Raw genomic sequence first — 25,020 nt, forward strand, 5'->3', positions numbered from 1 at the left:
GGTTCTCTTTTTTACAGTACAGAACAGAGAAATAAGAGGGCACGGTAACACGGTGCCTCTGCGTGTGCAAGGCGAGCTGCTTCATCCTGGCCTCTGTGGGGTGAAAGAGAAAGAGTGTTCTTCATAGCAGGGCACCAATGAATGTATGAATGCTGGTCAAGTAGTATCAATATCCATTGCTCTGTCTGAAGGCCACAGAACTGAAAATCTTTTTGCTTTTTTTCACATCCTTTTCCCAGAGAAATGCACTATTATTTCCAAACTCTCCCTTTACTATATCTGTATCTACATTTATTGATACATATATTTTCATTGGCTGGGGCTCCACAGAATGCTTATTTACTATGGACTGAACTTCACTGGTTTCATTAGATGATAACACTCCTTGTTTTCAAGTGGTTTCCAGAACAACCTTCCTTCATTTTGCTTTCAGAAAAGCATTCTGTTGCTTGTGTCTATGTGACTGCTTGGAGGGGTGAGACAGGCTGCAAGGAGTTCAGAGAGATGGAGAATAAGGAAAGTCCTAATTGTCCACTCACAGACTCATGACAGAGTGTTGTGCATGCCACTAATTAAATAGAAATGAAACTCTGCCTAACATATTCCTGATATCCCAGACTTTCAGGAACAGTACTCCTTTCTGAGAATGCAATTTCACTCCTATTATTAAGTTTTATTCTCTTTTATCCCATCTGTTTTAGTCAAGTTACTTTGTCTATTGTGGTTGCCTGTAGAGTGTTGATTAAACCAGCAGTATTATTCTGTGACACTGAGGTATAACAATTGCTTGCCATACAATGAAGTAACTTGGCCTTATTAACTGAGTAGTTACTCTGTCTAAATAGGCAGAGTTTCAAAAGAGGAATGCTGTTCCCAGCTATGAAAGTAACCCTGGAATAAAGGGATTGCTTGAGGGAGAGTTGTGTACTACCTGGCCATATGAATTTTCCTGGCCGTCAACATTTAGTCTGTCTTTTTCTCCTGTTTTTTTGAAATTAAAGGCAAGTAGAAAAATCACTCCATAAAAGATCTGAGTGTTAATTTAATCATCTCTGTGACTCATCTACTAGAGAAAAAATAGGCGTAATGATTTTGTAAAACATTATCCCAAACTCAAGCTGTGATGCAGCAGTTTGCAAGGGTGCCCCACTGGTTCTGATGATTTCAGACCTTCCCCAATAGCTAAACTTTATGACCGTGAGGGTGAGGATGAACTTTGGCTATGACCTAGATCTGCAATTCACAAGTGTTTTTCATACAGCTGCAATAATATTGCAGAAAATGTAATTGGCCTTTTACTTCATTCACTTTTGCAAATGAAAATAAAGCTACTGTGAGAGCAAATCTTTTGCTAACAAAATATTTTTTTAAATATTTTTATAGCTCTGTCAACAATAAAGGAGTCTCACAGTCTAAAGTCTTTCTCTAAACCTTTTTAATGGAAAAAAACTTCATAGAAAATATCCTTTTACTTTTTAATAACATATAACTATATACATGATTAAAAACTGTAACAAAAAGCTGCAGGGACTGGAAAAATGTTTTGTTGGATCCATGCAAATGGTACATTTAAAAAAGGATTTCACAAATCCATGTACATCAAATGGAGCTGCAGTGACAGGGTTGAAAAAAAATGGCAACTCTATATTATTTACCTGAACGTACTCGGAATAAAGCACAGACATACGAAATACACAAAAAGAATACAAAAGGGTACACGGTGTAAATGCTGTTAGCACAGAAAGTTTCTTTTTTAAGTAAATAGGAGAAAAGAAGTAAAATCTCCTTTTTCATATTTTATATTGCAGTTTAAAAGATAACTAATCTCTTATTTGCTGTATTTAATTTTTCTTCATTGACATACACTACAGTAGAAGTACCTGGCATTTGCATTTAACAACTCAGGAATATTTTGATTCATCTCTGTGTCTGTGAATGTACTGTCATTTCTGAATAACATGATGTATACATATTGCTTTAAAAACACATACACAGTTGGACATGAGTTAGATATACAAAATATTGAGGGCCACCACACTACGAAGTGCTGGATACTCTTGTCCTGATCCAGCAACTTCACACACAACTTCAAATCTAAGAGGAATTCCTCGGAGAGCAAAGGAAGTTAAGAATGTGTAGAAATGATTTGCTGATCAGGTCTGGAGTTTTCAATGGTTCACAGCATGGACTCTGCAGCTCGGAACGCTGTTACACCTGAGGCCATAACTCTGTCCTGACAGCCCAGATAATGTAGCTACATGGTGTAGATGATTTACTGTAGTTTTAAAATAAATTTTCTTAATTCTAAGTTAAAACATAAAGTGAAACCTCTTTAAAAAAAGTCTGGGGAATCGGTGAGCTCTGCAGCTGGAAAGAAGAAAGAAATGGTGTTTAGTTTGCTAGTTACACATTGGAAGAGATTCTGTAGGCAGCAGGTAATAATGTGACAGGTTTTAAACACCTCGCTTCTAAAAGAACTTGCTCATATTTTTGTCCTGGGCCAAAAAAAGAACAGACATAGTTGGAAAGTCAGTGCCAGCCACTAAGCTCACCTGGGGCTCACAAGCACGGTAAGGATGGCAAGCCAGCATTTAGTAAGAAAATTAACTCAAGCTTACTTCTTGTCAAGTGGGCTTTTGCGGGGTTCTTCCTGCTGTAATGAATACATAATAATTGCCAGTGTAATCACAGGCAGTTTAATAGCATACAAATAAGTGAGGTCTGCATGTGCATATACTGGTTTAAAAAAAGAAAGAAGGTGAAAACAACAACAGTAACAACAACGACAAAACTAGACAAGCAGTGAAAGCTGATATATTCTGTGAAGTCTTGGAATCTGTTCCTGTTCTCCTTAACACCCTCCCACCCTGTCTGACCATGCTCTTTTGGCAGGCAGGTAAAACCCTTCACGTTCCTGGAAGTGAGGGAGGATTTTTGCTTATAGCGAGACATAAACTAATTATGAAAAGAAGCTTTGAAAACCAAATTACCTTGCTCAAAAAAGCCAAATCTCACTGATAAGTATTTGGATTTCATTGCCAATATAGTGGTTTAATTCCCTCCCCAGTTTGACCTCTTTAGGCAAGCATGCTAATTGGAAAGTTGCCAGTATACCAGCTTTGGGCTTGTTACAGTTCAGAGTCTTTTATTTTTTAAGAACATCAATGATAGTTTTTTATGTTGTCCATTGCTAGCATTTTGGGTAAAATCTGGCTTGTAAAGCCCTAATTGAAACTAGAATGTAAGTACAAGCAGGTCTGTTTGAGAATGCAACCTGAAAGCATTAAGACTTTGTTTGTTTAAAGAAGAGAGAAATGTGTGTGTGCATGCATTTGCATTTAACAGTTTTATAGCTAGAACCGTTATTAAATTATGCCCAATACCAATTTTATCTCTTGTTATGATTTGTTTCATAAGATGTAACAATTCTCAGGAGAGTTTTATGAAAACATGCAGAGTTGGTTTGCATTACGCTCGAAGTTATGTGCCCCGTATATATGTTGCAACTGAATTTCTTAAATATATATTGTGTAACACTTTGATTCCTGAGTGCTGATCTCCATAAGGATTAGAGAGGGTGGCATCATGTGCTCTTCTGCACAACGTGGTCCTTCATCATTTTAGGAGTTCTTCTGAGGGATCTTTATTGTCACAGTTTTAACTTCAGAGTATTCTCTCAATCCACATTCACCCCTAAAAAAACAAATTGCAGCATCAGCTTACACCAAACATGAATCCTTTATTGAGCAAAAACCTGCAAAGTGATTCCTTGTTAAAATGAAGCTCTTACAGACATTTGCTAAATTATCTCCACGCCTGAAACACACACAATACTGCTCCCTTACTTATGTTAAAATCTAAAAAGCACTGACTTGCATATCATGTCAGCATGTTTACTATTTGACAGTGCCTTCCCTCTGGATCCCCTGTGCAGAATCTCATGCCAACTGCACCATGAAGAATATTTCAGGGGAATTCCTCAGAACCTCCTTCTAATAAGTGTTGTTTTCAGAATGGAGTGAGGGGCCACTGTTCAAAGCCATTAAACCCCTCTGCATGCCTCTGATGTTGCATAGTCTACTTTGTATTTACCACTAAACTGTAAATTTTACACAAAATATAACGCTGATGGAGGAACTCCTGTAACTTTCCATGGAAAGTCAATTCATTTGGGCAGAAATATCAGTATTTAGCAGGCCAGTTCACTCCACGTGCAGTTTTGAAAACTTGGTGAGCCTTACATGTGATATAGTGGTTGATATTTAACTCAGGCTGATCATTCAGTGGGCATTTTAAGATTTACTAGACTCTAAGTACATGCAAGGAAATACATTAATAAAGATTTTTTTGACATGTGAAAGGTTCCTGTTGGTTTGGACCACACCACCACCCGAGAGACCAAAAACTGTAGCTATTTATCAGCCTGAGCTGAGCCCCAGAACCATTCCCTTACAGCTCAGGGGAAGGTGCCACCGGGAGCTGAATGGAGCCCAGTAACTAACGCTGGTGAGTTGCTCTGGGTGGACGAAGTTCCTGCTTGATTCCACAGGGCTGCGCTGGGCTCCAGGCACCTCTTGGACACATTTTTGCAAATCAATAGATCACCTAGACAACAGAGTATCCAGTGCCTTTATGTATGTTCTAGATGCCAGTTGGTTTCTTATCTTGGTCTGGCAAACAAAATTAGATTTATTTATTGTCTGTTTCTTCAGCTGAAGGCTTCAGGGCCTTACGTGTTTTGTATTCTGGTCAAAAGTTTGGAAGTGGACAACTGTGATGAATTCTAAGGCAAATATTTTTCAAAAGTTGAAAAGTTGTTATTGTGGAATAGGAAGATGGATTCTTCCAGACATGTAGAGCAGAAGAGCCACTGAATGTTCAGTTAAAGGGCTCACTTGTCCCCACAGCTTAATACAGGGCCGTAAGGAACAATAACATCCTGTTCTATGGCCACTTTGGGTCCTCTTGGATTGCAGTCTGGTATCAGGGTGAAGGCAAGGGTTGTGTCTGTTAAAAGGAAAGGGCCCATGGGTCAAGTTTGCATGATGCTGTCTCTTGGGTTGTGTAGGTGTGAGGGAAGGGGAGCAAATTGTTCTTCAAAAAGAAATATTACGTACTCTCTTCCCTCAATCCAAGAGAAAAAATAAAAGAACTATAACTCTAAGCCATTCTCCTGCTTGCTTTTCTTTTGGGGAATGCAACTATGCACTGCTGTATCTCAGAGCTATCCAGACCATAACCATGCCTATGACATTAAAGGATAGCTCTGAAGTAGAATGGCACCTCCTTCTCTTGAAGACATTTGGACAGAGACCAGAATTTTTTGGGATTCTATCTAATATAAAACACCACATGTGGCTATCTGGGATGAGTCACCTGATTTTTAGTTACAGGAGTTATATTTTATACCACTCCGGTAGTGATAAAAAGCTTTAGAGAAGTGTAAATGTAACAAAAAAATTTCCCTCTTTTAGACTCTTTAAAGAATACAAGATTATTATAAGTAGCTTTAATGTAAACAGAAATCAGTTGTATTGTGCACATGAGTTCTGGTTCTCTACTGGTATGCACATACCCTGCTACATTTTGTGGGAGTCTAAAAAGAGTATAGCAGATCTCAACTTTCTATGCTCATTTTTTTCCCCATGTGTGATAAAAATCTGTGCATTTAAATGCAGGAACAAAACAAGTCCCAGATAATAGAGTGCTAGCACAAACGGTACAATTATGATCTAGCTGTAACATAGTATTAGCTTAGCAATGACACGCATATGTATGGACACTTTCCCTTCTTTATTTTTTGGTACTTTAATTGCCTGACTCAATATTATTTGTGCTATAAAATGCCCTAAAAACAGGGATCTAAGAAAGCACAACATTTTAATAAAAAGTATGCAGATATTAGTGGAAGCAGGGAGGAGGTGAATTAGGAAGTGATATCTGGTAAAAGAGGTTCTGAAAGGAGTAGAATAATGACTCAGAAGTAGGTTTTCAGGCATCTTTGTGAGACAGAGATGATTGCCATTCCAAACATGTATTGTTTGTGGTTAATATTTTCAAAGCCGTAGATGGGAATCAAGTGTACAACTACCATAGACTTTTCCATGGGAGCTGGGGTGCTGCCTGGTTTCCCCCCCTTTCCAAAACTCTATGATATCAATATGTGAATATTTTGCTTGCTCAGCTAACTTGCCTCAAGTCAGTGGGGTCACTCTTGGGTGTCAAGTTACTCATATGCTCTATCGAGCTTAGTAGTTTAAGAATATTTTCACAATGATAAGAGTTAGATGAGCTGACATATTTATGCCAGTGTGAGATCACCTCATAACTCATGAATGTGGAGAATAGTATGAATGTGTTATTCAAAGTACTCCCTAATGAGGGAAAATATTTCAGACTACACAGAGCTGATTTTATAGATCAAGTTGTATACTTCCACATATTTAAAGTTTTAAAGAGTTTGACCTTACTTTAGTTTTACTGCTGGGTTTGCCATTAGCCATAAGCTATTTTGAAAGCTTAGGTGACACATATCTGGAATACATGCCTCCTGCACAGAAATTAATTGAATCCTGTGTACGCGTAACCAATCTGGGGCTGATGCAATTGCTAAACTTCCCTGTGATTGTAATGAGAATTAAAAACTGGTACAACTTTAAATTAGGTACGTGGGACAGTATTTGAGTGTAGAGCTCCATTTCAAAATATTTGGCACTTGGTTCTAAATGGAATAAGAAAAGTCGGAAAGCTTTGTAATGGAAGGTGATTTTTGAAAGGGATGTAAGCACATTTGTCTGTCCTTCTCTAGGCCTGATTTCATTTAACATTGTTCATAAATCTGGAAAAGATAACATTTTAATAAAATTCAGATGCACCTATATTCATAAATGTAGGAAAAAGTCAAGAAAAGAAAAAAGAGCAAGAGAGGCAAAATATATGGCAAAACAACTCTGAAACAAGTACACCAAACCAGTCAACAAGCACACAGCAGTACCAAAAAGAGAATCTCTCTGTAAAAGTGCTGGTTAATATGGCAAAGAAAAACTGACAGAAAACATAGGTTTCAAGTTCAGAAAAAGACTCTGAAATTTTCAGTTCCTTTCATAATAAGTAGTTCCAGTAACTTGTATTTCTATGACAAAAAAAAAAAAAAAAATTAAAATGGTCTTACATGTAAATCAATTGCATTTAGAACCGGTTGTCAGTCATCTTATATTACACCCTGATCCTCAGATGGGAATATTTTCTAATCTTAATTTGCATGGAAGGATTCACTAATGTTTATTAAGTTCTAGAACTGAAAAGAGTTTAGAAGACAGCAGTGGAATACTTACATCTCTCTCCCATTGCCAGACATTTTGAATCCTCCAAAAGGACTTTGGGCATTTAAGGCGTTGTAGCAATTTATCCTGTAACAGGAAGAGGCATTAAATCCAACTGCACTGTCAGAGAGACCTTTGGAGAACTCAGGGAGAAGCTGACACTTGTGGAGCTAAGGACACTGTATAACTCTGAGTAATAACAAACTTGTCTCATGTTGAAAGGAAATGAGGGATTTATGCCACAAAAACAACATTCTGCTCCTTACTCATCAGGAGAATGGGATTTGGCCTGTGAGGGCTGGAGGAGGGCACCGAACACTTGTACACAGTTTCGGTAATGAACTGTTAATCTGCTGACAAACCTCAGTGCCAGTTCATAACACAAGAGCTATTAGATGTGAATTTGTCCTTTTTCTCCCTGATTTCTCTTGGATCTTTAGTTTACAGAGGCTTGATATACCAAATTGCAAGCTATTAAACTCTAAAAGTGGCATTACCCAAGGACTAAAGAGGTGTCCCCTCAGTTCCTTAATGTTGTAGGAAGTACATGATTCTTTGTGTGTTTAGCAGAAACCTCCCAGGATTCGCCTGTCCCACAGAAAGGATGGCTCGTACCCTGCTTGCTTTGTTGGCAGCGCTGCCCAAAGCGCTCGCCACTTTTCAACAGTTCACCCGCAGTGAGCAGTGACACCACTGCCCTGCAGCTGTTCCCTATCATGGTTAGCGATTCACCACTAGGATGGCCTAGATAAACACTTTTCAGACAAAGGGTGCAAAACTGAGATGCCATAATGATAGTGAGTCAAACTCTTTATCTCCAAGAGCCGGAGTGCGATAACTTCTGCCTTACCAGACTGTCCCAGCCTGCATTGCTGAAGAGACTGTCAGGGCCTTATTTATGTCATTTGTAAAGACAGCAGCTACCAGCCCAAAATCAGAATTGTTGGCTCTCTCTATAACTTCATCCATGGTTTTAAATCTCAGTATTTCTTGAACAGGCCCAAAAATCTGCAAGAAAGATCAATCATTAATTAATAAACCAACGCGCTCAGAGGCATTTTATTCCTGTTCTATTCTGCTTTTTTGTCTTCTCCTGTTGTACTCTTCACAAATTACTACAGCGAAGTTTAATAGCGATACTAGCTGTCTGGAAAACTGCATGAATCTCCCAAAGCATTTGACTCAGTGGAATTCATCCATTCTTCCCTTATCTCTTCTTTGAGGTCTGAGACTTTAAAGTCAATGGTAAAAATTGAACTTCTTTACCCAGCTGATGTTGCTGTGTGCATAACGAGTTCTGAAAAGATTTTCTTTCTTTTTTTTTTTTTTTTTTTTTTTTTTGAGATAGTGGTATTTTTAACTCTAAAGCTGTTGTCCCAGGAAGTAAACAAAAGAAAAATAATCATGTCTAGGACATTCTAAAATGATCTTGCCCGTGTGTGTGTGTGGATACCTCCTCCTTGGCAATCCGCATGTCATCTGTTACATTGGAAAACACGGTGGGTTCAATGAAGAAGCCCTTTCTTCCTAGCCCTTTACCCCCACATTCAAGTTTTGCTCCTTCAGTAATGCCGCTTTGAATCAGTTCCAAGATCTTGTTGTATTGTTTTTTATCAATCTGAAAGAGAGAAGCAGTCATTTGACTTGCAGATCACGCACTTGACAATCAAATCAAAATTGTTTTTTTAGGCAGGTTGTGTCCCCGTGAGCAGACCCATGCTGATGTTCATTGCTCTTTGGGCTGGAGATGCCAAAGATCTACAAACAGCTGCTGACTGTAACCTATGGCTCAGTCATGTGTCACCTTATGTATGTGGCTAGGCTATCTGGTTTATAAGTACAAAGTAAATAATTATTCTTTGTCCCAGGTTAAATTCCTGAAAATGGTATAAGCCCAGCTGGTTTTAGTGGCAGGAACATTTTCTGAACACCTATTTCTAATCCTGCCTCTTTTGCTTATAATTCCTATTTCTCTAGTGGTCTACAAGCACAGTTATCATTGTAGACAATTCTTGAAAGTGCCTACAGAGACTTTTGAGAGCTTCTCACAGTTTAGAGCTGTATCTTGGGGGCTGAAGATCAGAATCTTGCTGTTAAAGCTGGGAGGCAAACTTAGTTAAGATGAGAGTTCTTACTTAACAAGAAACACCTCTGAGCTGCACAGATTATCTCCTCCTTTAGAATTTTAATCTTGAAAGCATTTATCATGTCAGCTGCCCTGGACTGTGAGTGAGTACGCACTGACCCCTGTCCTAATAGAAGTCAAACACTTCCAGCCACTTTCTGGGCTGCAGAGCCAAAGCACTGTTCCTGTACCTGTGGACCTTGTTCCGTAGTTGGGTCAAAAGGACTCCCCACTACTCTCCTCTTTGCACGTTCTACGCTTCTTCTAACAAACTCTTCATAGATTGATTCTTCCACATAAATCCGTGAGCCTGCAGTGCAGCATTGACCTTGATTGAAGAAGACCCCTTGGTGAGCTTGTTCCACAGCATAGTCCACTAAAAAACCAAAACAGCAAATGTTGCTCTGAAACATCACAGACACATCTGCTATTGCACCAGTGTCATGTATTCCATAGTGCCATATTTCTAAAACTTAAAAGCAGAAGTAGGATTTGGTTTAACAAACAACAATAGAACAGCAACCAAATCAAAACATACTGTTGTTGTGTTAGGTCATAAAAGAAGATTATTTGTTTCATTTTGTGTCATAATTCCTGTGAAAATACAGAGTTTTAAAACATGTCTAAAGTTCATTTTTTTTTCCCCATTTATTCCGCCCTGAATGCAACTATACTGGAGAGATATTAGGAGTGTTAACAACTGTTTCAGAAACACTAGATTGCAAGGGACCACTTGGGACTTCAGGCATCGTCTCTGTAATGAAGGGTCCATACGTAATACATTCCACATGCCCTCTCATGACACAAGCCACAAAATATTTCTTAATATCCCACTGCAAATATTAAATCAAGACAGTGCTTTAGCAGTCTATAGGAGTAGGGGATGCAAGAACAACTTCACCAATGTCTTATATGCCAGCAACATGTAATTTATCAGCTAAAACTGTTAAGAGACCCTAGTAAATGGATTGTGCCCCACATTATAGAAATCTGTCTGACTGGGATCAGTAGAGGAGGAGAAAATTTGTCTGCGATACCAAGTTTGCACTTGATTTAATACTGCATATGTGAGAGCTCCAGCCAACCAAGGACTTGAAAAAATTTGACTTGGATAATGTCAAGACCCATCTTTCCCAAAAAGCCAGATTATTCTTCTGCAAGAGAGAAAATGTCTTTTTGGCCTATACAGATGACCAACCGGCTATGGCTTTAAAAATAAAGGCCAATTATAGAACAAGCAACCATTGATTTCTACTGTTAACTTCCTTGGAGGTATAACTAACACATCCTCTATCTAGGCAAGAGAGGGGGTCCTGTCATATTTAGACATTCAGAGCTAAATGCTCCCATTAGGCGTAATAGCTGACTAGACAAGAATATTGAATTAACCATTAAAAAGTAACGCTTTTTACCAGTTGTAGCAGTTTGGAACATTGCTTGAAGTATAATATTTTATAGAATAAACAAAGCAACAGTGCTTTATTTTAAGCACATCCTAGACAACTCCCATCTAACAGAAAGGTCTTATTCTGCCCTCAGTGTGGTCTTGAAAAAAAATTACATAGGGTGTTCCCTGGACCACATTCAAATTTTCCCAAGCAGCTCTGTGGAGACTGAACACACTAGTGGATAGAACTGATTAACTGATGTTTGTTCCTCTATTGTTAACAGAGTTTTTCACCATGTGGGCTCTAAACATTCTTCTCTGGTTTTCGGTGCACTGAACTTTCAACAGCTTTGTCATGCTTTCTACTAACTTTTGGCATATGGTGTTCCTCAAGCAGAACAAACAGCTCCTTTGGAATGGTGAGCGAATTGTCTGCTGTTCTTCAATAATCAGGACTTTGAAGTCAGAATCTTAGGTCAAGTGCTGGTAGTTGTAATTATGGGAAGACCAGAGAGCTTTAGTATGATGTACTGTGGAACAGACAGTCCTGAAGAAGACTCTGCTCGCCTCTATGCCCTATTATTCCCTCATTGCCTGCAGCTTCTCCTCAGTCCTCAACTGTATTTGGCACATACAGCAAGTCACAGATCACGTACAGCTCTGCATAGCATCTGGGAGCCTTTGTCCCCTGTCCCCTGTGCAAGGCCGTAACACAGACCTGCCCCAGCATGACTCTACTAGAAGTGTTCAGGTGATCCAGCTTGAATTAGTAGGTTAGGGACATTTGAGATGTGTTGATTTCAAGTGGGAGATGGAGATGAGTAACTGGGGTAGAAAGCTGTAACATCTGCATCTGACTCTAGCTGGGAGGAGCCTTTTTAGCTTACCAGGATGACTGTGGCTGTAATTTAGACCTCAACTTTGTAACATTTCTATGTAGAAAAGCTCCCAAAAGTTCCCAAGCTTTCCATGGTCTTTCAGATATTAGTAACTTTTGAAAATGAATACATGACTGTGAGCAACTCCTGCAATTCATGCTATTCAGAATCATTCTTCTATTCACTTTCCCCTTTTAAATTTAAAGACCAAATCCTTATCTGTCTATTTATTTGGGTTACGAAGTTCTCAGAAAATGCATTGGGTACAGTGTGCCTATGCTTCAGCCTGAAACAATAGCTCAAAGCAAGGTGTGAACTGTCCCATTCATCTTAATCAGGTGTGAACTTCAAAACCTCCTGCTGACAATTTAGATATCAACATTTTTAACTATTTCATTGCTGATAGTTCAGCAGAAACTTCCAGTTTGTGTTTTTATCCTATCCTAAACCGCTGTCCTGTACCTTCTCAGGTGCCAAAAATCTCAGCTGCACAACATCATCCAGCTGCCAAAATCTTCAGCTCTCTGCTGACAGTGGCAATGAGGATATTTCAATACACAGTTCTTAAGTTGTGGAAATTTAAAAAATGGATTTTATAGCTACTGTCAGAACACCTTAACAAAGGAATACTGCACTGACTAGATTAGCAACTCAAGTATAAATTAAAGCCCACCCTTCTTATAATTGCTGTGAAGCAAAAAAACTCACAGAATTTCCAAATTTAAAGCACTAAACTACCTTGCTGCAATTTAGGATGACAAATGTGTATGGGCCCATGACTGTAAATAACACTGTTTCCATATGCTTGGTTATAACTTTTTTCAGTTTTCCTGCTGTCTGTGAATCTCTGGGTTCAAACATTGTCTTTTTCTAAAAAAATATCACAGTTTAGCCTGCTTCTGTAAGATTAAAATGCGCAATTAGATACAGCTATACTGGCCCATTTCACTTTATATGAAAGATATGCCCTAAAATTAAAAAAAAAAAAAATACACCACACAAACATGTTTTTAAGAAAAATATGGAAGTGCTGACTTACAATCGGCATCTGCGAAAATAATGTTTGGGCTTTTCCCACCCAGCTCCAGTGTAACTCTCTTCAAATTACTCCTTCCAGCTGCTTCTTGGATCAGCTTCCCAACCTGAAAGGAAATGGAGACACATTTTACAGGGATTGTAGTCATACAGTTCACTTTAACAGCCAATGTTGGCTATCACTGGAACAGAGCTTTAAGTAATCCAGCAGGTTCTTCAATCCAGACAGATTCTTGTCAGCAGTGGACAGCTTTCCAGGGTTTTTTCTAGAAACTGACAGTGTTTTGTACCCTTCACCTGATGGTCTCTGTGAAAATGGCTTGGGGCTTGGGAGGGCTGAGTTCAATATCTGAAATCTGATGAAATCTTATCTGATGTAAGTGGAATTACTTCCAGCCAAACTAGTGGCATGTTCACAAGGTTTTAGATACTATTAAGAGGTTTAGTTATTTACTTTTTAGTGAAAAAAAAAAATAAAAAAATCCGATATCTGAGTATGTATTAAGCATGTATTAAACTTCCTACTGTTCATTAGTAATAACTGCTGTCATATAATCCAGGTGTTAGTAATCCTAGATGGTCAGTGCTTTTAGAATTTATTTAATTCTTACTACTTGTAGTTACTGAACTGCTAGGCAACCTGTTTGTAGGAGGGCATTTGCTCTCCTCAAAATACAGGTTTTAGTTCCCAAAGGATTAAGTAATTTGACCATGAAATCGTGATCCAGAATATGTCAAATTCTGATGAAATCATCAGCCTTTTCTGCAGGATTAACAGCACATAGCAGAATACCAAGTAGGGCACGAAGTTACAAAAGCACCATCCCAGACCTGACCCTCAGCTGCACCACTGATAATATGGGTTGAGGAGGTCAAAAGCACCTCCAAAATGTCTTTGTAGATAGTGGGGTCAGCCCTGTGGCTGGAGCAGCCGTAAATTGCAGATCCCACCAAGGAGCATGAGGGTAGATGAAATGGAGCAGCAATCTGACAGCTACGTATTGGACATGTTTCCACATTGGTACAGTTGGAGAGGCAGCTGTGCCTCCCTGGCTCGATGAATCCAAAATAGATCAGATTTTATACTGTTGCAGTGTAACTACACCCATTTAGCAGTTTAGGAAGTAATCACAAGTAGATATTGGCCCCTACATGGTAGAACACAGGATTAAAAGTATCTGTTGAAGATTGAGAAGCTTGAAAACCTTGATAAGTGCTTTCTTTTAACTGGGACATGTTTTAAGGTCACACAGAAAGTCAGATGTGAAGTGAGATGGCAGTGAGTCCAAAGCTGGACTCCTTTTGCCGTGTCATACTCTGCTCTCTCTGGCTGTTTTCTGTTTGCCGGGTCAGGTGAGTGAGATTCCCTGCAGTAAGGGGTTAATGGATGAGAAACTGAACCTCTTAGAGAACTGGAGGCAGTCTGCTGGAGAAAGTTAAGTCAGCACTGGAGTAATCAGAAAGCAAACGAAACAGAAACCAACCAGGGCCCCCACAGGAAAAAAAAAAGCCAAAAACCCCACAGGATAATGAAGGAATTGTCAACCACTTCATGTACCTTTGTGATTAACTGTTTATCTGGTGCTACCACAGTCGAGTGTGATAGAGGTTATTTACTTCAAAAAGAAAAGAAAAAAGAAAAAAAATAGCTTCTTTACCCCTTTATTGGTGAAATGGAGTGTTGACATTATCACAAAATTCCTTGCATATCCTCTTAATTGGAGCTGATTTTATTGCTATGTTTGACTGACAGCCAGAAGTGAACATGAAAAAAGAAGGACCCTTTCTGCCCTCCACCCCCACCACATACATCGCGCACGTCATCTGGAAATTCCAGCCTCTCCAACTGTGCTGAAAATGTACACGGGAAAGCAGTGAGAGTGCTGTGTTTATAGCCAGTGCCAGCCAATGCCATTCACACCCCCACTGCCTTGAACCTCCCTCTCGCAAGGAACAGCCACCACCTATTTCCCCTCAAAAATTTGCAGAGAGCAGAAAAGACCAAGGAAACGAGAGCAACGTGTCCAGCCCTCCATCTCTTCACCTTCCATTCTGCCACTTTAATGGCAAAACTCTGTTGTCCATGTAGGTAAAGGATTTGAAAGGATTCTATGCAGACAGTGATTGGCACATATGCAAGTCCAAATATTATGTACATGGCAAATATTAAAGTCCAAATGGGTTGGAGACAATGATGTTCTTTTGGAAAAATATGGTCGACAGTATTGTTAATACAGTGAGGTTGTTGTCAGGTTTCCAAGTTTACACTTGACAGCTTCCCTGTGAGCATAGACATCAGGATGGTGGGGCTCATGCTGCTCAGCATTTCTGTGCTCCTGTTGTGCCCTATGCACTTACAGGTTGAGAAAAATCTTAGGGAAGGCACAAGCACTGTGATTATTTAGTGACAAAGGCAGCCTTTTGTGACTGACCCTTTATGGAGAAAGACAGCATGAAAGGGATAAGTGATAGTGTTGCAATCTGTATGGTCTTTCAGGACATGCTTCCTGCGGTGTCTCTCAGCTCTCTGTGTGAGCTCCCACCAGGCAGCACAGCTTTGCAGGGAACACTGGCAGAGAGGACTCCCCCACAGATAATGGAGCTGTGCGATTATTCAGCAGGAATGTTGGCAGAGAAAGCCCTGACTCCCCATCATTGTTTTGAATAGGCTTCAAGATTGATATCAGGAGTATCCCTGGATAGCTTGTGAAGTACCTTAACCTTGTAAGCTGCATGGAGGGTGAGGCAGATGTAATTTGGCCCATCTCAAAGAAAACAATTTGTTATTCAGAACAACAACAACAAAGATTAAAGCAGCATTTTGTGGAACCCCTGTGCAAGAAAGCTATTTGAAGAATCCTTCTAGAAGGGTCTGTTTCTGGACTGTGAACTGCACAACATTAGGCATTGAGAGTGTAGCATGATATAAAACACTTGTTTGTTGCTTATTTATGCCTTCCGTATTTAGAAGTTTAATGTCTCTTTCAAGAGGAGGCTAATGCAGTCACATTTAAATACTTTGTACAGAAATTCAAAAAAGTCTCTTGCCTAGTTTTGTGTTTTCAGACAGAAATCTGCTTCTCAATGGTACAGGTGGGTTTGCCTGTTATTGTTAAAGCACTGGAAGTCTCAGGAGTCAAAAGCAAACCGCCAAGGTTTGCAATACTTCCTCTACAGCTCCATCAGAATGTCTGGCTTCCCTCTGCTTGAACCTTCCTTTGGGTGCAGATACACGTTAAGTCATTAGGGAACACGTAAATGGGAACAGCAGTCCAGCTGAACAGCAGGTGATTTTCTTGCCTGCTGCCACAGACAAGACTCTGAGGGCAGGACTGCACAGGGAGCTGTGCAGATTGAATGGTTCCATGAACAGGGCAAAAATTGACAGATACACATCTTCAGTGACATAGGCGTTTTAAGTAACTGGGCTACCCATCTTTGCTGTTATACCTCTCTTGGGATATTGAGAGAATATCTGAAGAACAGTAAGTGTTTTAAGTTACAAGAGATTAATTAAATTTGGGGGAATGATATGATCAGACAGAAAATGTCCGTATTTTCTGGAATTGCAGTTTTTCTTTCCCCAGCTGCTGTGGCACTGGATGTCAGTGTTGGGCTAAACCTGCAAACCCACAGTACTGCTTACTTAGTCTCTCTGATTTTTAGGGTTTATTTTTTTAAATTCCAGATTGTATGCAAAATCTTTCTGAGAAGCACTTTAGGACTGCATAGCATGTTCAGGGTGTGTCTCCAGCAAAGACAAGCGAATTTTTAAATATTGACATGAAGAACAGCATGTGTGTAGCATGGTAAGTTAACAGACTCCTCGGAACAGGTCAAGTCACCTTTAGGATTCTTGCTGCTAATGTCGAAAAATGCCAGGGTGTAATTCTTCACGATATCTAAAACCAGCAAGAGATTGTGTGATCCAGGAGAGCTGACACAACTCACTGCTCGTGCAGTAGGTAGACATCCTGTCTACATCATGCATTGTGACATTCATCTCACTTCGGAAATGAAAGGAGAATCCTGCTGAGTAAATTAGAATCAGTGGTAATACAGCTGTTAGCTACAAACATTTGTTTGGCATGAATCAATCTTGACTCTCCTGTAGTTTGCTTTGATGCTCTCTCTAGTATCTTGTTGACTAATGATGAGATCATGGTTTGTTAATCTAAGTGCATAAAGAAAACATTCTGCCAAGCAAAATGCAGACTCTTTTGCTGGGGTTTATTGCAGTTGTTTATAGACCTTTTGTTTACACAGGCATCCAGACCAATTTGTTGGATATTTATTTGGGTTACTCTGCAGAACTCTATGAACACAGACCTGAATCCTATCTCTAATCTGTCTGCATTTTAATGGGCAATAGTTTGAACAAAGTGGAAACCAGCCACTTAGGATACATTTCTTGTTGGCTAGGGCTTCAAATGTTTTGTGTGCTATCTATAATTCTCATCTTGAAAGTGTTTAACAACTGAAGAGAGTTGTAAGCCACTCTGATTTGGAGGTAACACATTTGGTTTTGAACAGAAGTTATCAGAACTCATTAAAATTTTGCAACAAGCAAAATACAATTTTTAATCCAGCCAGTGTGTTAAATGCACGTGTTTGTAAATGCTTAACTTCCTGCTTTCCATAATAATCTCTGACCTTAAGCTCAGAACATGCTGCACCCAACTATGCCACATGCATCGGGAACGTATGGGTACCCCAGTTCTGTTCAGGTGGAGCACTCATACACAGACATGGCTGGCCAGCTCACAGCTGTCCAAATGGCTGTATTTGCAAAGCCTGTAACTGAATTCGCAGATTTGAGTGGAAATAAAGGCAAATGAAGAAGAAAGCAGTTTCTGATGGCTGCTTTTCTCTGCTCTTTGAAGGCCTCTCACCTTCGTTACTTAGCAGACATTCTTTCAGGAAATAAGGTAATATGAAGAACCTCTCTGTATTTCTGATGTGTGTAAAAATTGTCCTCTCATCAGCACTTGTTCTGGAAATAAATAAGGTTTGCCGTTCATTTAACTGGGGAAGAGAACAGACTTCTATAACCCCTCCTGTACTTCTGAGCTCTGCAGCCCAACAGCAGACACATGGCTAAGCCAGGCATCCTGAGCTTGAATCTGTTCTTATGCTCTGAAAAGATAAATGACTGAGTTTTATTTTAATTACATTGCTGCCAGTAATTTTTTGAAGGAACTCAGACAGGAGTACTTTGAACAGTGAAGAAGCTGCAGCAGAGAGGGCAGAGTAAAAGGAAAAGGTGTGTATACTGAAGAGCTGGGCTAGTGTGGGAGGAAGCCGAGCTTTAGAGAACCACTCCCAGGGTCCTGATGAGTGAGAGTTTCACAGCTAGGGACCAGAAAGACCAAGGAGAAATATAGCAAGACATAATGTGATATTTAAATTGATTATGGGCTTTGAAGGGAAAGTAGGAAAGGGACAGGAGCAAGTGTTGATGTGATCAGATTGGCTGGAAGAAAGATTTGGTTTGGCAGTTTAAGTTTTATGTGAGGGAAGGGAAGGGAAAAAGAAAGGTCAGTGAAGCCAGAAACACTTTTGTTACAATGCCCGTGCCAGACTTTTGAGATCCATGCACCAGGGGACGGGGAGAGGGGTGAGCCATGGGCGGCTGTGCCATAAGAAGCAGGCGGGCTGAGGGCAGCTCTCTTCTGTAAGCACTTGGTACTGGTTGTGTTGCAAGACAAGGTGGTAGCCTGGTTGAAGCTTTGGTGTGGCTGTGTCAGGCTTTATTGAGTTATGGTCATGAACGTGGCCTTTTGGCTCATATTTCTATGGATTGGGTTCTATAAATTTTGGAAAACATTAACATCACATTTTTTGTAGGAAGAGCAGCCTGGTTTCTGCCTTTAAAAAGGCTCTGCAGGAAATAGATAATAGTAGATTGAGTTTTGTGATTTTTACAGGCAAATGAGGAGTTTTCATTAGCCATAAGTATATACTTCAAAGTTAAAGAATTCCTATTTTTTTCCAAAAGAACCTCATGGTGAAAACTTGGGAAAAACCTGTGCTTTGGACACCTAAACTTGAAGATCTTTGCTTTTGTACTGATAGGTTTTATCATTAACTTGCTCAGGTTGAAAGTATTAACTGCCTTAACTAGCACCTGGATGAAATGGGGGAATGCAAGTTAGTATTGTGGCATTTACATATCTGATGGCTATTGGACATGCTGCAGACAAGACCAAAGAGACAAAATATGTCCATTATTATTTCATTAGAAATTGAAATGTTTTGGAAAAGTCAAAGACTCTATAGCACAGCTCATATCAGCGTTGTGTTTAAAATGTTACAATGTTGACTTGCTGTTACAAAAAATCAGTGTTACAGGAAATCAGAAACAATATGGAATAGTTTACACTAATTCTGCATTAAAACGTTCCATCTGTTCTTGCTTTAGGTTCTTAGAGAATTGCTTTTTCATCTCTGTAATGCTTTTCACTTCCTATTAGTAAGGCTTTTAAAGGTAGGCACTGAGTTTGTACAAAACCCACAGCTTTGGAGTTTAAACGCCTATTAAAACTAAAGCTGTCTGGAACTACAATAAAAATTTATTTTGGCTACAAAAGACAACTTTGAAACCTAACCCATCTGTATTTTTCCTCCTCCAAACAGTGCAACATCCTGTATAATAGAATATTTATCTTAAACAGAGACCACATATCTTTATGAAAACAATTGTTTCAACTTAATTTATGGGGGGTAATCAGTTCATATTAGAGTTTTCAGTATTCCAGGATGCTAAAATAAATTGGTTACAGGAGATGTAATTACTAGAATAATTCCACAGAATAATCTGAAAACTGATGTTACCATTGACTTAGAATGTAACCTGTGTGTATTATAATCTAAAATTGCCATAAAAAATTCATGCACAAGCATAAAGTAATTGCAAAACAACCGTGTGTATACAAATCAATGTGACTGCAGCTACATTTTACTGGGAATTTGGGCTCATGTATGGTGACTTCCAAACTTGATTACAGGATAATTCCACAGAATAATTTATCTGAAATAATCAAGCTGGTCTCTGCAATCCCTCGGCCCACCAGGGAGACACCCACCCCACACCTATCTAGTAGGGCTGCTTGGTCAGTGGCTTGATCCACTCAGACAAACCCAAACTGACGCCCTGTGAACAGCTGTGTCCCTGGGATGCCCAGAGCCTCCCACTGCCACGAGTGGGAGTCACAGATATCAGAGACAGACTGGATCCCTGGGGTTTAGCTCCCTCCATACAATAGTTTGTCAGATTTTGAATTGAAAAGGGCCCGGTTTAGCACTCTCTAAATATAACCAGCCCTGAAACTCCCACTGAGATTCCTTTCTGTCTGCCTTCAGACAATGAGATAAGGCCCCTTCTCCTGTGACTTCAGTCTGGAGTACCTCTATCATCCCCACCCCAACCCTGATAACAGCCGGCTTTGCACATATTTGAGAGCAAGACAGGATCTGAGTTTTGATGGATTTGTTACTCTTTCTCTAGATTACAGCCTTCAGCTTCAGACTAAACCTCCTCTGTAACATCTGCATTGTAGACTCATAGCAAGACATTTTGGCATTCAGGAGACAACTGACTCCCTTCATCTTCTGGACAGCTTCTTTCCCTCATTTTGGGAACAGACACCTTTTGTCCCTGCACTCTTTCCTTTTTAGACCTCCTCCTCTTCCTCAATGTACTTGAATGCAGCACCAAAGTTGAAGTATATTTGCCCCCTTCATCTCCCCTTTTCCCCAAGTGCGCCAAGATACACAAATTACGGATGCTAAAGCAGCATTTATGTGTGCTGTGATATACATGGGATGTTCTGCCTACTTGCATGTGATTCACATCCCCATAAGCCCACAGGAAATCCCAGCAATATTTTTCCAGGCATATCTCCTGTGCTGAGGTGCCGAGCACAGCAGGGGCCAGAGGAAAGGAGCCCTTTCTGCTTTGGAAGTACTGTGCTACATAAGCTTAGCTGGCAAGGACAGACCACTGTTATTTAGATGTAGCTCTTTTACTTGGTGACAAATGTAGCACGAGGACTTAATATTGTCACCCTAAGTGAGGGGTGTCAAATGCATTTTCATCAGGGGCCACATCAGCCCCACAGCCCTGCCCTAAGTATTTAGTCACATTTTACAGCAACATATCTGTGAATCCTCTTACCTCAGTGGATCCAGTAAAAGCAATTTTATCAATGCCAACATGAGATGCTATGGCTGCACCAACAATTGGACCAAATCCTGGCAAAATATTGACAACGCCTGGTGGAAAGCCAGCCTGTCAAAATAGAAATGAATGAAAGGCAGCACGATTTATGAAAACTGACAGAGCATGTTAAAGCAGGCATGTGCTGGTAGATCCTTCTCCACAAGGAGAGACAGTCATTATTTCTGTCAATTATTCTTACCTCCTTGATGAGGGCTCCCATATAGAGAGCGCTGAGTGGTGTTTGTTCTGCTGGTTTAATAACTACTGTATTGCCACAGCACAAAGCTGGAGCAATCTTCCACGCAAACATCAGCAGGGGGAAGTTCCACTGTAGGAAAAAATAAAAGTTGATAGATGGAAAAACATTGCAGTGGTGGTTTGTTTTCAAGATACCAAGCTGCTACTTCAATTATTTGTCAGGCTGATCCTCAGCATAAGTCTTTGCTAGCACAAAGCAAGGGTTTTTCTTTAATTACTGCAATTAAGAAGGCAACAACAGTGACCTTTTCGTTTTCTCTCCTGTTCAAAGAAATACAGCCCCCACCTGCAGTCTTCCTAAAAGTATCTTCTGTTATCTGTTCATTTTCTTTAGTCACTGTTTTCTTATTTCGGTTACTGTTTTGCAATTGGCGCTTTTAATTTCCCCATGACAAATAGTTCTTCGAAAGCACTGTTTGTTTATGCTGAAGCATTTTTGGATGTAAATTTCCTAACTCGAATACATATTAACATACAAAATTTATACTCAAAATTATATAATCCTTAATTGACTGGATTACAATAAAAACCCCATAAATGTCAATGCTCAATCAAAGCATTTAATTTTCATGAAAACATCTTACTGGGCGATTTATCTGGAAGATGATAAAAAAAAGAGTAAAAAACAAGTTGAGAAACACTTTGCTGATATATACTTTTGTATCATCATTAATTTAAACTTCATTTGACTGGAGCTGATGATGTAGTGAATTATATTAATTTGGTGCACAAACAAGTTGTGGATAAGAGTAACCAGCCTTTCTGCATGAAGGCCTGATCCTAACAGGTTAAGTGGATAGTCCTGCTGATTTCAGTGGACATGACAGAGCAATAAAATCACTGCGTTTGCTCAGTCTCTCTTATACATGTATATAATAATCTTCTTTGGAAAGAAACTAGAAAATATCACTCACAATGAGTCAGCCACTGGCCAGAACATGTTATTGCCTGACGCATATCAGCTGCCACTCTCACCGACATCCCTCTAGCCCCTGGCTAGCTTGAAAAAATACACAACTGTCTTTCCTTCACCGAACACCCGATTTTTTACTTGCTCCGTTGTTTATAAACTCTGGAGACAAAGTGATGTTTTAATTCCATCTCCAGTATACCTGGGAGGGGAGCTATAGGGCCAACAGTGTGCTGACAGCCTGCACTTCTAATGGTATTGCAAGGAGAGCTCTGACAAGTTTTATAGGGTAGTATATAGCCCTGTTTATGCTACAAAGCTACCAAGGAGTGTATGTTTTGATGGAAGCTGGGATGTGAAAGAGGATGAGGAGTTTAGTGTAAGGCTTGCTGTTTAATTTTATTTTTGTAATAACATATTTGCTAGTGTAAGTGTATGCTAAGTGCATGCAGCAGCCCAGCGGCTGTACTCTGACTGGTAGCTGTGGAGGAAATACGTAACAGATGAGCAGTAGGGTTACAATAGATGAGTGTGACAACCATGTTGATGTTCTGGAGGAAAACTTGGGGAAAAAATGAACAGGTATGGTAGATGATGTGGTACCCTGAACAAAGATTTTTACAAATCTAAATGAAATAAATCCTGCTTTTGGCATGATCTTCAGCCCATGGCCAAGTTTCTCCAACATATCTGCCAGTTAAGCTCAATGAGACAAGCCTAGGGGGTGTCTAGCAGCTTTGGGGTTAGATGTTGGGGGTGTCATTTTGCAAATGCTTTTCCATGTGCTTGGCTGAAGAGTGGGGACAGAGCCATGAAATCATTCCTTCCTAAGCACCGCCTGCGGGTCAAGCTATGAGAGCACACAGGTGTTTGCAGGGCAGGTGTAGCCACACGCTCTCTGAGCCATTTGCACATTTCTCTGAGTTTCTATGGAGTGCCAAGCACAATAGTCACCCCTTAACAAAGATATGAAATAACAGCAAATATAAATAGGGAAAAAGGGCTTAACATGGTTAATCTTTTCTGGCTGCTCCTCTTTTAATGGAATTGCTGCATTTTACTGTTTGCTGGCTTTGTGGTTAATGTGAACAAAATAAAAAAACAACATCAACAAAAATTTCAGAGAATGTCCTGATTAGTTCCCCAGTGCTTTGTTGAGGAGAAAAGTTTCCAGACAACATTGTAATAGCTATATGTGAGCCTCCCATTGAAACTTCTGTCAAAGCCAGTTAACTGGTTCTTCTGAGAAAGTTAGCTTCTCAGTGTAATTCCCATGCAGTGTTCAGCAAGAGTATATTAAGGATGTGTATTGGGGTGTAAGGGGAGTATTATATTTGATGAAATGCTGTGTTTCTATCTTATAACAAATAAAATAAACATTTCATGTCTTTTATTAGCTACACAATGTTAATTGTAATGATAAGTCTCCTGGAGTTTCCTTTCTCCTCCAGCCTTGTAAAAGAAATAGCAGCAAAGAGTGGAATTAAAATGCATCACATTCTCCCAGGAACTGAGGAGCCTGTTAAATCACAGTAAAAACTAAATAAATAAAAAGACTACCACAGCAAAGCATCAATTTTCCATAAGTTGTGTGAACATCCATAACCACTGACAGCATATTAACACTGTGTTTTGCTTTGCTTGTTTTAATCATGAGAATTCTATGACTTGAGAACTTAACTCCTTATAACAGAGCCTAAACCCTATTAGCATGTTCAAATAAGCATTTGCAGGGAGGCTGTTAAAGATATGTCAACAATATGAGCTCAGCTTTTTTCATAATGGAAAACACACATAGCTGAGGACCATGTTTTATGTGCCTTTAAAGAGAGCTGGTTCAAATGAAAATAAATAGAAAGCGCTAGTAGAGATACTCACAGGGATGATCTGTCCACACACTCCGATGGGTTCGTGTCTTGTAAACGTAAAATAATCTCCATCTGAAACAGATGAGCATGGTTACTCTCAAGTGCAGTTTTACTTGGCAGAACAAAAAAAAAAAAAATAGAGGGAGCGAGGGAGAAAGCTCTAAGGATCAGCCTTTGATGGCAGTAAAAGAAATAAAGAAGTAAGTAATGGAAATGTTTTTTCATGAGCCAGCATGGGAAACCCAGGTTCAGGAGCAACCTCATTGTTCTTTCTGTAGAACAAAGGAAGCGGGCGTTCCATAAGAAAGCAACCTGCTTTGCTTCTTGGGAAAGAGAACAAGCTGTACCACACAAAAAAGGGCAGCAGCAAGGAAGCCACTTACTGGCCTCTGCTCAGGATGAGAGAAATGAAGGAAGAGTCTCCAAAGCAATTTCCTGAAAGGCATGACGGGAACACAGCAATGTAAAGGTATATACACAAGCAGATGAGGGATCATAGAGTAACGTACATCTCACTTATTCTCCATTCAAAGTAATGAAATGATACACCACAATCTGTAGATGTGGAATGGAGAGAGGAAGCCTGTGACTGATGTGTAATTGAGCATAATATCTGCAGGAGACAACACTGAGGAGAAAACAGTGGTCATTGTACAGCCATGCTCTGATAGCTGACTTGTAGGACAAGACCTGTGTCAGAAATGGTGCCAAGCTACACAGGTAGTCAATTTAAGGTGACAGAATAAGAAAAGTTGGATGCAGCTAGAAAACACAACAAGACAGAATAAGAAAAGTTTTCACAAATCTTTTGGGCAAGGTAGAGATGAAGAAATAAATGGAGGGACCAAGTTGTAAACTTTGAAATATTGTTCTTTTGTCTCACTGGACTTTTGAAAGAAATAAGAATATGGAATAAGAAAGATTGTAACAACAAAAATGCAGGAAAAGCAGACTGCATGTTTGCAAATGGCACGTGTGGATGGTATGAGGCTAAAAGGAATTACTTAATTAACTCT

At 39.7% G+C, this 25,020-nt stretch overlaps 1 protein-coding gene across 3 annotated transcripts in view; it reads right to left on the minus strand.

Moving 5' to 3' along the window:
- Positions 1-1,418: 1,418 nt before the first annotated feature.
- The window catches only part of ALDH1A2 (aldehyde dehydrogenase 1 family member A2), a 57,737-nt gene continuing 34,135 nt past the window's right edge, over positions 1,419-25,020 (minus strand). For 2 of the 3 annotated variants that reach the window (XM_082061082.1, XM_082061080.1), the window contains exons 5-13: positions 24,015-24,076; positions 21,168-21,296; positions 20,924-21,037; positions 12,752-12,854; positions 9,639-9,823; positions 8,776-8,940; positions 8,173-8,330; positions 7,335-7,409; positions 1,419-3,693 (exon numbers count right to left, since the gene is read on the minus strand). In XM_082061082.1, coding sequence (XP_081917208.1) covers positions 3,621-3,693; positions 7,335-7,409; positions 8,173-8,330; positions 8,776-8,940; positions 9,639-9,823; positions 12,752-12,854; positions 20,924-21,037; positions 21,168-21,296; positions 24,015-24,076 — 1,064 coding nt within the window. In that variant the 3' untranslated portion in view covers positions 1,419-3,620. The remainder of the gene's footprint in view (positions 3,694-7,334; positions 7,410-8,172; positions 8,331-8,775; positions 8,941-9,638; positions 9,824-12,751; positions 12,855-20,923; positions 21,038-21,167; positions 21,297-24,014; positions 24,077-25,020) is intronic. The other variant, XM_082061081.1, reaches the window with a different exon arrangement.

Source organism: Streptopelia decaocto (genome assembly GCF_964273445.1).
Source record: "Streptopelia decaocto genome assembly, chromosome: 9".
Taxonomy (NCBI): Eukaryota; Metazoa; Chordata; class Aves; order Columbiformes; family Columbidae; genus Streptopelia; species Streptopelia decaocto.